Source organism: Erpetoichthys calabaricus, chromosome 4, assembly GCF_900747795.2.
Source record: "Erpetoichthys calabaricus chromosome 4, fErpCal1.3, whole genome shotgun sequence".
NCBI classification, from domain to species: Eukaryota; Metazoa; Chordata; class Cladistia; order Polypteriformes; family Polypteridae; genus Erpetoichthys; species Erpetoichthys calabaricus.
Genome location: NC_041397.2, coordinates 45244560 through 45258023, shown reverse-complemented (window position 1 = coordinate 45258023; position 13464 = coordinate 45244560). Strand labels below are relative to the sequence as shown.

General features: G+C 35.3%; 1 protein-coding gene across 1 annotated transcript in view; it reads left to right on the top strand.

Moving 5' to 3' along the window:
• Nucleotides 1–13464, top strand: part of pgm2l1 (phosphoglucomutase 2-like 1) — an 81379-nt gene that overhangs the window by 44597 nt on the left and 23318 nt on the right. Inside the window, exons 5-8 of the mRNA XM_028799389.2 lie at nucleotides 2530–2613; nucleotides 6837–7030; nucleotides 7894–8083; nucleotides 9407–9504. Of these exons, the coding sequence (XP_028655222.1) occupies nucleotides 2530–2613; nucleotides 6837–7030; nucleotides 7894–8083; nucleotides 9407–9504 (566 nt within the window). The remainder of the gene's footprint in view (nucleotides 1–2529; nucleotides 2614–6836; nucleotides 7031–7893; nucleotides 8084–9406; nucleotides 9505–13464) is intronic.

Here is a 13464-nt window from a genome sequence, read left to right as displayed (position 1 = left end):
TTCACCCAGCAGCTCTCATGGCAACCATTGAAGCTACCCAGTGACATAGTACTCCCAGGGTTGCTGGGATTTGTAGTCCATTTAAATAGTGCTGCTACAGCATCATCTGTCATTTTCTGCAATAGATTGCAAGATAATTTCCATTTAATTATTGACGACGAACTGGCAGACACAGTTTCATGTACTTTATAAATTCATACAGCAAGTTTTTCCTTACAGAGTCAAGAGCATGTTCTTTGCTGAAATTCCAGCTGTTATTTAATATATTTGCGACTGATTGAACTGATTTGCGTTTTCAATTATTGAAGTTTGCTTATGCTCTTTTCATTGGGTTGGGAGATTTTTGCAGAATTCATCAGTCTTGTATGATTTATCATTAAACTGCTTTAATTGCGCAATAAATATTGGAGTGCTCTTGTAGTATGCTTGCATGTAAATTCTGCACATGCACAGCTGAAGTCTTGCAGGTAGTGCAGATCAGGTAGTCCCATCCCCATTTAACATTAGCTGCTACTGCTCTGTGATGTGTGGCCTTGCAAAACATTGTGGCGCTCATGGGTGGGGAGAACAGTTTGCCTAAGCCTGCCTAACAGCATATTTTCTGTGAAAAATTTGGTGAACAAGGTCACTGCCAATCTCGGTAAATTTACTGTGAAAAATGCTGTGATAAATTTTGCCGATTTAACAGTACTCCATATTATGTGTTTCTTGTCCATAGGTAGCCCATAGAGGGGAGGGGTACTCTTTTTGTGTTTTGTGGATTTCAAAAAGTAATAAGCACACACATTTCCTCCTTGTCAGCACGTAGTGTTTGCATTGTATTGCCTGATTACAGATGATGTATTCCTTTCAGTTAAGCTGTTGAATTAGACCACAGTGGGCACTAAAGATAGTGAGGAAATTTGTCTTCATGCATTTAATTATGCATCTTCCAGAGACAGAAGAAAAAAAACAGAAAGCCAAAAAGCTAATAAATTGTCTTGCATGCTTGCAACAAAGCAGCAGGAAATGTTGAATCAGCCAAAAGTTCAGCTTTGTTAGGGTCTCACACTGCTTGCTTGTTTATACACTGGAAATATCAGTAGGTTAGGACCTGCAAAATTATGGATTGATTGATTGCAAAATTATGGATGGATTTTTTTTTTTTTTTTTTTTTGGTTCCAGGGTTAATGCTGGTATACATTGAAAAATTAGATTTGATGCAAGGTATTGAATGACTGGGATGAAAAAAATTCTTAGTTTATAGCAAGGAGCCTGTGTTTATATATTAAAAATATCATTTTTTTCAAATATATATAACAAAATAAGCAACACTTTTCAGTAATGTATTACAAATTTGACTATATAAAACTTAGATTATTATTATGTGTATAAATTTGCTGTGGCCTTATGCTTATTATCAGTATTCTATTTAATGTGATGGAAGGGAATTTCTGTGTTCGAACTGCCACCTATTTGTCATTCTGTGCTGTCATGCTAGTTTCCAATTACTTGATGACAATCCAGGAAATCAATTTAATGCAGGAAAACTGCATTTAAAATGACTAAAAAACTATATCTCTACTTTTCTCTAAACTTTTAAACTAGGCATTTCACAGGCATGGGTCACAACGGGTGCAGATACTCTGCTGTTTGTCTCCCCCTTCTTTATACGACAAATAGGTACAACTCTTTCATCCGCAATAAGTGTCATTTGCTGTTCCAAAATTACTGATCTAATAATCGCATTGGAAAACCTGTGGTGGACGGGGGTAGAAGTAAATGCATTAATGATAACCTGTATAAGTTTATTAAGAAGATGCCCACATCACAACCTCACATTAAACAATCCCACGTATTAATGCATTTCCATTGTGTCATTTAACCATATTGGAATGGAACCAGTAATTAGCACCTGGATGAACAAAACGTAATTATAATCTATACCATAAATTACTGTTGACGTCCTTATAGTTCAGAAATAGAGTGGGTAATTATCTGAACAAATGCACTATGTATCTAGGGTCATTAATTTAATTTCATATGAACATGAGGAAACTAGCATGCTAGTTTAATTTGTAAATAAAATGCCCTAACTTTTCATGCAACCTTAACCAAGTCCATTTTCTTGGTAGTATTGCCTTAGAAAATATAAATTTGAACTGTTGGTATTGCTGATTTAAGGCGCTCTAAAAAATGCAGCATTATTATTAATATTATTACAGAATTTACATGTTATTATCTATTAGTTCTTTTCTTGTATAAGCAAGTGACTGTGTTTAACTGTTTGGGCAGTTTAGGAAAATAATTAGAATGCAGTACATTTTTTTGTCATTACTGTCTGTGCAAATGATTTTGGCAGAGTAGATCAATTGACATGTGATTTACATCTTCAATTCATATAATCTTACATTGCCAATACAAAGTGAAAATAGCTGACCCAGTTAAATTTGATCATCTCATGTAAGTAATACTTTATTCAATATCTTTTTGTGATTCTTTTGTCCTCATCAATAGTGTTGCTTTTAATGAAAATGTATTTTTTTACAGCCCTATGCCGTGAAGAAACTCAGGGCTATTGGTGGTGTAATGATCACTGCATCCCATAATCCTAAAGAGGATAATGGGTACAAGGTATGTTGAATAAAACTCCTTTTTATGTAAGAAAATCTGAATGCAAGTAATGTCCTAATATTTATACAACAACAACAACATTTATTTATATAGCACATTTTCATACAAACAGTGTAGCTCAAAGTGTTTTACATGATGAAGAAAGAGAAAAAAGACAAAATAAATAATAATTAAAATAAGGGAACACTAATTAACATAGAATAAAAGTAAGTATACATATGAATATATATATTAAAAATGATAGCAGGGTGCTGCTCCAAAGGTTGGCGAGGAGAAGAAGCTAATATATTAGTAAAATTAATTTGGTTTCAGGAATTGTTGTGGATAGAAAAAACAATTGTAATGATAATTTAGTATGAGGAATGAGGAGTACATTTAAGGATCTTTGAAAGATGCTTTAAAAAGAAGTACAGTAAATGCTTCTGATATTGCTTTTTACATACAGAACCAAAAATCTACAAGAATTTATAAATTCCAGCCACTATGTTTGGAGGGAGTTTGCAAGTTTTTGTTGTCCTTATTGTGCTATTACTTCCACCCACATCTCAAAGACATGCAGGTTGATGGTATTTCTGAGACTAAACAAGTTAGGCATGACATACAAAACAAAAAGAACAAAAATACTAGAAATACAATTTGTTACCGTCTTAAATGAGAACCACACTATTTAGGAGATTATGAAAGTGTTTGGGAGTAATGCCCATTTATATGTATTCCAAAGTGAAAACCGTTGGAAGGTGTTAAAATTTAAGTTACATTAAATTACTGTACATACAGTACAGATTAACAAAATTATTTACAAAAGTAAAGTAAGTTAGTTTGTAAAATGGGGCTAGAAAAGAGCCTATTTAAAATGTAAAATATCCAGAATTCTCAGGAAAGCTGCATTTAATCTGGAGAGAGATGCATACATACTGCATGGTATGTGATTGAACTCATAATTTTTAAAGACACAGTCTGTTAATGCACTTCTGGAAAATATGTGAAACTAGTTCACAACTTCACACAAGAAGGTTTTGTACACCATGTCAAAGTGATTTTACACATTGGATGAATTTTGTAAATAAATCCTTTAACTGTATTAGATATTCTAACAATTAATCAATGTTCAATTAACTTGCATAAAGATTTTTAAACTGGATATTATTGTATGTACTGTTAACTTAGCATTGGAAAATATAATGGCCTTGCTGCATTAGAACACCTGATACAGACTTACTTTGTGACCTATTGTACCTTTAAAATTATTCTGATAGCAGCATTTAATTATATTGTTTTACATTCATAATCAAAATAAATTACTTCAGTGAAAGTGAAGCATGCTAAATGTAGCTTAATTCGGGAACATTTTGACCAAAAGGGTGACAGTGTTTACGGTAAACTCTCTAATACCATACTCAAATACCAAAGCAGGATTTTTTTGCTCTGCATGCAAAACAAGCATGCGGCTGGGTAGGCTGAGACTACATCAACCAAACCTACATCACTGAGAAGGAGATCCTGATAACTGGCAATTACCGGTATATCAAATCCCACAGACGGTCTATACAATGATAGATTAAGAAATGTTGCTACTCAGTGGGGTTGTCAGCAAAGGCTTTTTGCAGTTAATCGGATATTTTGACATGGCCATGTGTCATTATCTGCGTTTGCATAGTTAGATGTGGGTGGCTCAGAGTTCGTCGCTCCATCCCATCCTGTTTGCCGTTGCGGGGAGATTTATTCTACTGTATATGCCAAAGCACTTCTTTGTTTTCCTCATGAAATTATCGGTTCATAAAATGCTGTGTAAGCTCCAAAATATTAAGCTATTATACATTTTATAGACAGTATAATAGGAAAAAGAATTACTGTGAAAACCACAGATAAGATGGAGTGGGCGTGATTTAAATTAGTTGCAAGTTGTAGATAAAGCAGATCATTTATACCCAAATGGCTCTAATATGGAAGCAGACAAACTTAAAGGATGATAAAAGGAAGCTGAGGGTGGCAGAGGTGATGTAAAAGCTGATAATTCTGCTAGTCACAGCCAGTAAGTCTGCCACAACTGAGGGAAACCTCTCAAAATATTGTGCCACCACATATATTAACAGATGAAATCAATGGTACTGCAGACACTAAATTTTTCCAGACTGAAGTACAATTGACAGCTTTGCAATGAAAACTGCTTGTTGTCAAAGTGACTGTGTGTGTGTTCATAACACACAAATTATTATGAGTGCTAGCTGACTTGCTCCTGTGTGCACATGACTGACTCTCGAACATTATATATATATATATATATATATATATTTAAAAAAAAAAAAAAAAAAGCAAGGTGGAGGGTGCGAGGCAGGTATAATAGACAATGGTCTTATATAGTGTTAATGTTTACCCCCCCAGGTGGAATTGAAGAGTCGCATAGTGTGGGGGAGGAACAATCTCCTCAGTCTGTCAGTGGAGTAGGATAGTGACAACAGTCTGTCGCTGAAGCTGCTCCTCTGTCTGGAGATGATACTGTTCAGTGGATGTAGTGGATTCTCCATGATTGACAAGAGCCTGCTCAGCACCCATCGCTCTGCCACAGATGTCAAACTGTCCAGCTCCGTGCCTACAATACAGCCCGCCTTCCTCACCAAGCGTGAGGTGTCCCTCTTCTTTATGCTGCCTCCCCAGCACACCACCACATAGAAGATGGCGCTTGCCACAACCGTCTGATAGAACATTTGCAGCATCTTATTGCAGATGTTGAAAGACACCAGCCTTCTAAGGAAGTATAGTTGGCTCTGTCCTCTCTTCCACAGAGCATCAGTATTGGCAGCCCAGTCCAATTTATCATCCAGCTGCACTCCCAGGTATTCATAGGTCTGTACCCTCTGCACACAGTCACCTCTGATAATCACAGGATCCGGGAGGGGGCTGGGCCTCTTAAAATCCACCACCAGCTCCTTGGTTTTGCTGGTGTTCAGGTGTAGGTGGTTTGAGTCGCTCCATTTAACAAAGTCCTTATTAGGTTCCTATACTCCTCCTCCTGCCCACTCCTGATGCAGCCCACGATAGCGGTGTCGTCAGCGAACTTTTGCACGTGGCAGGACTCCGAGTTGTATTGGAAGTCCGATGTATATAGGCTGAACAGGACCGGAGAAAGCACAGTCCCCTGCGGCGCTCCTGTGCTGCTGACCACAATGTCAGACATTCAGTTCCCGAGACGCACATGCTGAGGTCTATCTGTAAGATAGTCCATGATCCATAGGTAGGAATCTACTCCCATCTCTGTCAGCTTGTCACTAAGGAGCCGAGGTTGGATGGTGTTAAAGGTGCTAGAGAAGTCCAGAAACATAATTCTTACTGCCCCACTGCCTCTGTCCAAGTGGGAGAGGGATCAGTGTAGCATGCAGATGATGGCATACTCCGCTCCCACCTTCTCCTGGTATGTGAACTGCAGAGGGTCGAGGGCGTGGCGGACCTGTGGCCTCAGGTGGTGAAGCAGCAGCCGCTCCACTGCAAAAAGTCTAGGATATATGACAACCATAAATCTTCAGACAGTACAGAAGATTTTTTGAAGAACTATTTAAATTAATTTTCCATAGACTTGAGAATCTATAATTACTCTCTCCTGCTTTAGAAGTTAAGCAAATTGTTAATTAACTCTAATGGAGAATGCTAAAATCTATTTTTCTTGGGTACAAGAAGATTTTGATGTCAGTGTTATTAAATTATCTTTTTTAGACTACTTTTTGTTATTTTTTTTCACTAGCTGTCCTGTCTAAGAAGGGATAAAATCTAAGCAATCAACATAGATCTCAATGTATTCAGTTTTATGGCTTGCAGTGTACCTTTTGAGAATGTTTTCTAATACATGTAGTAACTAAAGGCATTGTATTTTTTATTCTAGCAGATGGTGTATCAAAGACATAGTAGTAATAAATTGCATTGCATTTTTAACAGAGACATAGCAACCTTAGCAACCACATAAAACGTGTCCTTTTATTGAGGTGAATTACTGTTATTTATATGATTTTGGGATTTTGTTAATTAGAGCTAGAAAACCAATGGAAAATTTGAAAAATGTTTCAGTTAATTATATCTGTATAAATTAATCAAACTGGTGTTAATTATAATCAAATGTGTACATTGTTTTTTTAAGAAAGTAGGGTACATTGGTGATGATTTATTGAACCTATAAAACACAGTATTACATTAATATCATTTCTATGCTAAATTGATTCATATTACTTTTCTAGGTATACTGGGAAAATGGAGCTCAAATAACAGCCCCTCATGACAAAGAAATTCTAAAATATATAGAAGAAAATGTGGAACCATGGAGTGAATCATGGCATGAAAGTTTACCAGATTACTGTAGTCTGGCAAAAGATCCATTTGATGACATCTGCAAAAGCTACATGGAAGATTTAAAGAAAATTTGCTTTCATAGGTACAGTCATTGTTATTTTTTTTATACATTTTATGTCTAATGTAAATAATTGTTCATAAACAGTATGTCTCAGGTTTGAAAGTTAGTTTTTTTTATATCCATTGTGGTCCCCAGTGGGTGCCACACCTGCCCAAACTCTCGACACAAAGGCTTGGAAACAAGTTTGCTATGAACGCAAAGGGCTCAATTGTGTGAAACTCTTTACAATCAAACGTTTCCCACAACATAAACTCCACTCAACACTCTCTCTCTCTCTCTTCCCCCATCTCTGGTGGCAAGCTTTGTCTTCCTACTTCCAAGTCTGTCTCCCCAAACAGCAAAGGGGAGCTCCTTTTATGTGACACCCTGGAGTATTTCTGGGTGAGGCTGGACTTCAGCACTCTCTGGTGGCACCCACGGAACACAACAGGGCTGAGCCAATGAACTCCAGTTCCAAGTGTGCTGTGTGGGAATCTGTGGTGGTACTATAAGCAATGGCGGCTGCCATCTAGCATTTTGGGGGTGACAGTGCCCTGTGCAAACTGTCTTTCCCTGACCTTCCATGTCATAGGCATCCCAGGTGGGGTAAGGATCTCTGTTCAGTTCTGGCTGGGATGCCAGTCCTCTCATGGCATCCCACACACAATATTTTATATAGTGGTCTCAGTGGTGACCTCAATAAATACTATATGAATGTTAAGGATTTTTGGTTTAACTACAGTTACTTGTTCTGTTGTTCTTCCTATTTTATAATATATCCATTTTTATATAGTGGTCTCGGTGGTGACTTCAGCAATTTCTATATGATTTTTGATTTACTTGCAGTTTTATTATTCCTGTTATTTTGTACTACTACTACTTCTACTATAATTTTTTTTTTTCAGAGATCTGAACACAGTTACAAAATTGAAATTTGTACACACTGCTTTTCATGGAGTTGGGCACAATTATGTGCAGCAGGCGTTCAGAGCTTTTGGATTTCCTTTTCCAATTCCAGTTCCAGAGCAGAAGGATCCAGACCCTGAGTTCTCTACAGTCAAGTGCCCCAATCCTGAGGAAGGTGAATGTGTTTTGGTGAGAATTTGGTTTTCTTCCATGTAACAGTGTTTTATCAAATATATAAGGTCTACATCTTAAAACAGTATTGTTTCATTTAGACTATAACAATATATTGTATTAAGGAATGTAATGTGAGAAATAGCTTTATTTATCTTATGTGGACAAACTGGAAATTAGCACTTTGAATTCAATGTTTTGTAGATACGTATCCTGAAAGCATTGCATTACAGTTGATAAATTACCAGTCACAAAGTGTATAGACTCAGGTGTATTTACCTTTTTCTTAATGCCTTCAAACCTATTGGATCTATAAAAACTGATTTATTTTTTTCCCTTGCTTTACCTTGTAAAGGTAAAAAGTGTACGTATACTTTCACATTCATTTTTTTCAGGTTATTGTCTTTATGTTTTACATTAAAATAAAAGCTTATTTGTTTCTGAACTTAACGCTGAAAAATCGAAAATACATTGACTATTCAAATATTGTACATTTCCAGGTTACACACAGGTTACAAAGAAAAAACAATTGCAATAAATGCAAATATGCAATAGTTTATACTAGAAAAATATGTCTCACATAAAACAAGAAACACCCAGAGAACACAAGTTAACAGTACTGAATGGTTACACAGATGCTGACATGAGTCTTAATCATATTCTAATGACCCACTTATTGCCCTCCAATAGTAGTTCAAGGATCTTCTGTTAAATTATTTTTTACATTCACTGCTACTTGTCCTTTATCCTTCCTTTAGTTTCAAATTCTGTTTCCATCCAGGCACCTTAAGAACTTAAAGTTAGTTGATCTTTCAATACCAATCACATTAATGTCAATAGGCACATGTCTCCACTCCCCTCATTCTCCTCAGGTCACCAGTGGCGGAGCTCTTTTATTCTGCTAATATTTAGATTCAGTTGTTGTTTTTGCATCAGTTTATTATTAGAAGTTTAACTTTCCTGTGTATGGATATCATTGGTAATCTGACCCATACTGTTGTTATTGTGTTATGAACAAACAAATGAGCACCGAAGATGTCAAACCCTTTTGAGGCTTAAGTGGTTATTGCAGAAGTTACTTTCTAATTGTTGGAGTTAGTAAGGTGCTGCAACCCAGTGCACGACCCACTTCCAATGGATAAGAAACACTGTGCTAAACCATATTATCTATCATTTTTTTTCAAAACTGCTGTTGTTTAAATAAAGCTGCCTTGTTCATGTTCACTATGCATTATGGAACAAAAAGGCATAATCAATTAACAAATCAAGGAGAATGCTTTAATCGGTCACACAGAGTGTCTACTTGAATATGATAAGCTTTTGTTTTTTCGTGTTGTTCAGGGCCTTTCACTTAGATTAGCTGAGGAAGAGGGAGCTCGGGTAGTACTGGCAACCGACCCTGATGCTGATCGCCTGGCAGTGGCAGAGCAGCTGGAGAAGTAAGTTTGTGCATATATTTCAATTCAGCATATGATAGTTTTGCACTGCTGTGCAGATTTGTTCTTTTTTTTTTTTTTTCAAACTCATGTTGTTAGCATCAGCAGTGATATTTATTGGTACCTTTCATGTATTCCAAGCAAAAAGGTGTGTTTTTAAAAAAAAAAAAACAATTTTTGTGTAATTCAGATAAGAAGAAACTAGTCAAATAAAGACAATGGGAAGGAAAACTTTTCAGGCTACCTCTAGTTAATTGGTTAGACTCTGTCTATGCTGATTCAAAGAGATTTTTCCATGGATCTAGGATTCTTCCAAAAAGTATGTGAAGTTTATGTATTTTTTATGAGTTTTGAAGAATTAAAGTACAAATATCCAAATATATAACCAGTTTTTAACTTTCATGTCATACTGTCTGTATTCCAAGTCTCAGTCTTTATAATCTTAAAACCTCTTGCTCACTACCTCTCCATCTTCCTTGCCATCAAACCAACCTCCCAATATTGCATCAAGTCTAGGACCATCATACATTGGGTTTCGACTGTTTATTGTTCAGCTAGTTTCTGTCAACTTTATTTAATGTGGCAGATGGGGATGCTCATATCATACTATGGACCGTGTCCTGACTGTGCTTTATAGTTCTCATTATTGTTTATCATCATGGGAGTATTGGAGTAGAAATTTTCAAATCAGGTGCCCTTTCTCATGCTAACCTCCTTTCACAAAATAATAAAAATGCCATTTACTGTTTATTTTTATTGGACCAGTCCAGTGTGGAAATGCCAATCACTTTATATAAAAGCATTTTTTTTGTATATATTGCTAAATTAATGAAAAAATAATTTTCTTTACAGAAACTTGCATGGTGACTGATAGGTTGGTTTGTTTTTCAATTCATCTTCTATATTTCCTAAAATTCTTTAGAAATTTAAAAATTAAACTCATTTAGCCAACTGCAGTGCTATTTGCCTGATGTTCAAATGTTATTTAAGGATGGTTGTTGATTTACCCCTGTAATTATATGGTATATTAATAAAGGACTTTGATTAAGGAAAAAAAAATTGTTTCTGGGTTTGAAATGGTGCCTTTTCCATTTTTGCACATGCCTTCATTTACTTTTTTTTATATTTCTTATTATTTGCAAAAAAATCATAAGCAACTTTAAGAATAAACTGTTTCTTAAACTGGCACTAGTTGAAACCTGCGGGAAGTGGGCAAGATGGCCATGAAATCAAAAAAGATAATTAATGGGTGATTGTGAGAAATTAGCTGCATGTTTAATTACAGAATGAGCAAATCCTTGAAATTTTTCAACTTTCAGTGTTATTTGCATGACTCTGTATACTGAAGCTATCACTATTTTGCTTGCAATTAGTTAAGAGAATTTATCTAACTCATGGGGGACGAAAATCAAAACAAAAACAAAAAAAGCTTTTTTCTTTCTTTGAGGGAAGTAATGCTTTGTCATTTTCTGTGCATGAAAGCAATATTGTGTTTGAAGTGCACACCAAAACAAGTATATTAATAATTATCCATTCTTTTTCAATTCTGTTTGACCGGTTCAGGACTGCAGGGCATGACATGATGCTAGTCAGTTGAAGAGCACATTTCCGCAAACACCTACATATGTATAGGACCAATTTATATTTTTCAGCTAACCTAATATGTACATCTTTGGGGAAAACTGTAAAAAATTGAATTTGTAGAGAAAAGCATATACAGTTAGATCCTGGGACACTATTTAAACCAAGAATCCTGTAAAGTAATAGTTTTAACCACTGTTTTATCATTTTACTAAAGTAAAAAAAAATATATAGGCTTCTTGTGTATATTTACATTTAAGATTTTTCTTTCTTCTTTTCTGGAAGTGATAGTTTAAGTATTTCCTTGTGTCGAATTTATGGCCATAAAGAAATTCATTGTCAAATTGTTGATTTATAGATACTGACAAGTGTTAAAAGGACAATTCATTTTAATAAATGAATAAAACCAAGTTTGAAAGCCTTTTTCACATCAAGATTTTGCTGGTTGCATGGTTTATTTTCTTAATGTTCCCTCTGATTTCAAGCATTCAGCCTTCAAATTGCTGAAACTAATTGATCAATTTGCCCAGATTACTTTCCTGATTTCTGTTTCAGACCATGCTTAGCTTTTAGCATAGGGGACATGAACATGCTTAGTTTGTCCACTTGTCAGTCTTCATGAAACAATTCTGCTCCCAGTGAAAATTATGGAGACATGGTCTTTGTGAAAATTACATCCTGGGAGTGCTCAGTTTTCATTAAGATACCTGAAATTGAGCAAGGTGTATAGATTTTTGAAATTTTAAAAAGCATTTATAAACATTTTCTTAAAACACAGCAACGTGTTATATGTACTGATTAATGTAATGTTTCAGGTTTACCTTAAGATAAGGTTATTTTACCTTGTATATTTTGTTTAATTTCATTTCTTACGTGTCTGACAGTCAAACAGATCCCTAGTACTAGTTACTAAAATGTAAGCACAGTTGCACAAGTGGGTGAGATCTCACTGTCACATCAGCAGCTTGCATTAATCTCTGCAGCACCAAAACTTCTGCTACTTGTAGTTGTACCAGTTAAGTTAAATTATCTTTGTAGCTGTAAAAAGTAAAAAAAAAAAAAAAAAAAACGCAAGCAGGGAAAGGAAAAAGGTACTCTTCTAGAAATACGGTAAAGACAAGAATAAGAGAGCTTCCTAAATGCAACTCTGTAACCTGTTAAGTGTAGACGATAAACATGTACTCCATAAGCTACACTAAAACAACCTAATAGCTGTGTTATCTGCAGGTTACAATTATAAAAATATTCACCGACACTTCCTGGCAAAGCAACCTGATGATGTGTTCTATACATTGTCAACACTGCGGCTGCCAAAGATTTTAGCTTCAAACTTCAACCTAGATTTTAACTCTCCAATCAAGTACTTTTTTCAAAAATCTTAGATTTAAATAAAAATGAACAACAGTTTGACATACACTGTGAACATCCAGCAACCAAGTAGTTCATTATTTTTTTTTTTTTAACTTTTTTTTTTTATATTTTTATTTTATTAATTTTCATTGTAATCATTCCATACAAACAGATCAATTTATAACCCAACAAATTTGAAGACTAATCAAACCCCACCCCTGAGAAGGAGAGCTTAGCTAAAGGAAAATTGCTTTAGGCTTTTTAATAAGGCAACATTAAACAAAAGAAAGGGAGAAGTAAATATCTATGTAAATAAGAGATGGAGAAGGGAGTTAAATGCAATAATAGTTATTTCTCGTATTCTAAAATAATATTGATTAAATCCTGCCATGTTTTGAAAAAATGTTGTACAGATCCTCTAACTGAAAATTTTATTTTTTCCAATTTCAAATAATATAAAACATCGGTTTCCCACTGACTTATAAGAGGAGAATTAGGATTCTTCCAATTTAACAAAATAAGTCTGCGTGCCAAAAGTGTAGTGAATGCAATCACAGTTTGCTTGTCCTTCTCCGATTCAAGTCCATCTGGAAGAACACCGAACACAGCTGTTAATGGGTTAGGAGGGATTGTGATACCAAGGCTGTCTGAAAGGCACTTAAAAAATTTTGTCCAAAATGATGTTAGTTTAGTGCAGGCCCAAAACACGTGACCCAGTGAGGCAGGAGCTTGGTTGCAGCGCTCGCAGGTTGGATCCTGCCCTGGAAGTAGTTCATTATTTGATGCAATTTTATATCGTCTGAGTTGGAATCTGGTGTCTGTGAAAGATGTTTCAGCCATCATAAGCCTATTTGATCTCAGTTTTTAGCTACAAGATTTTGAAAAATGCTAATAGACAACATGTAGTTTATGTACTCTACGTACAAATAATTATATTCCACTCTCAGTTATTTATGACTAGGACTCATTCATTCAAAAATATTTAATAACCAAAAATGTGATATCTGCCTTGAACTCAGTAGTTACAAATTA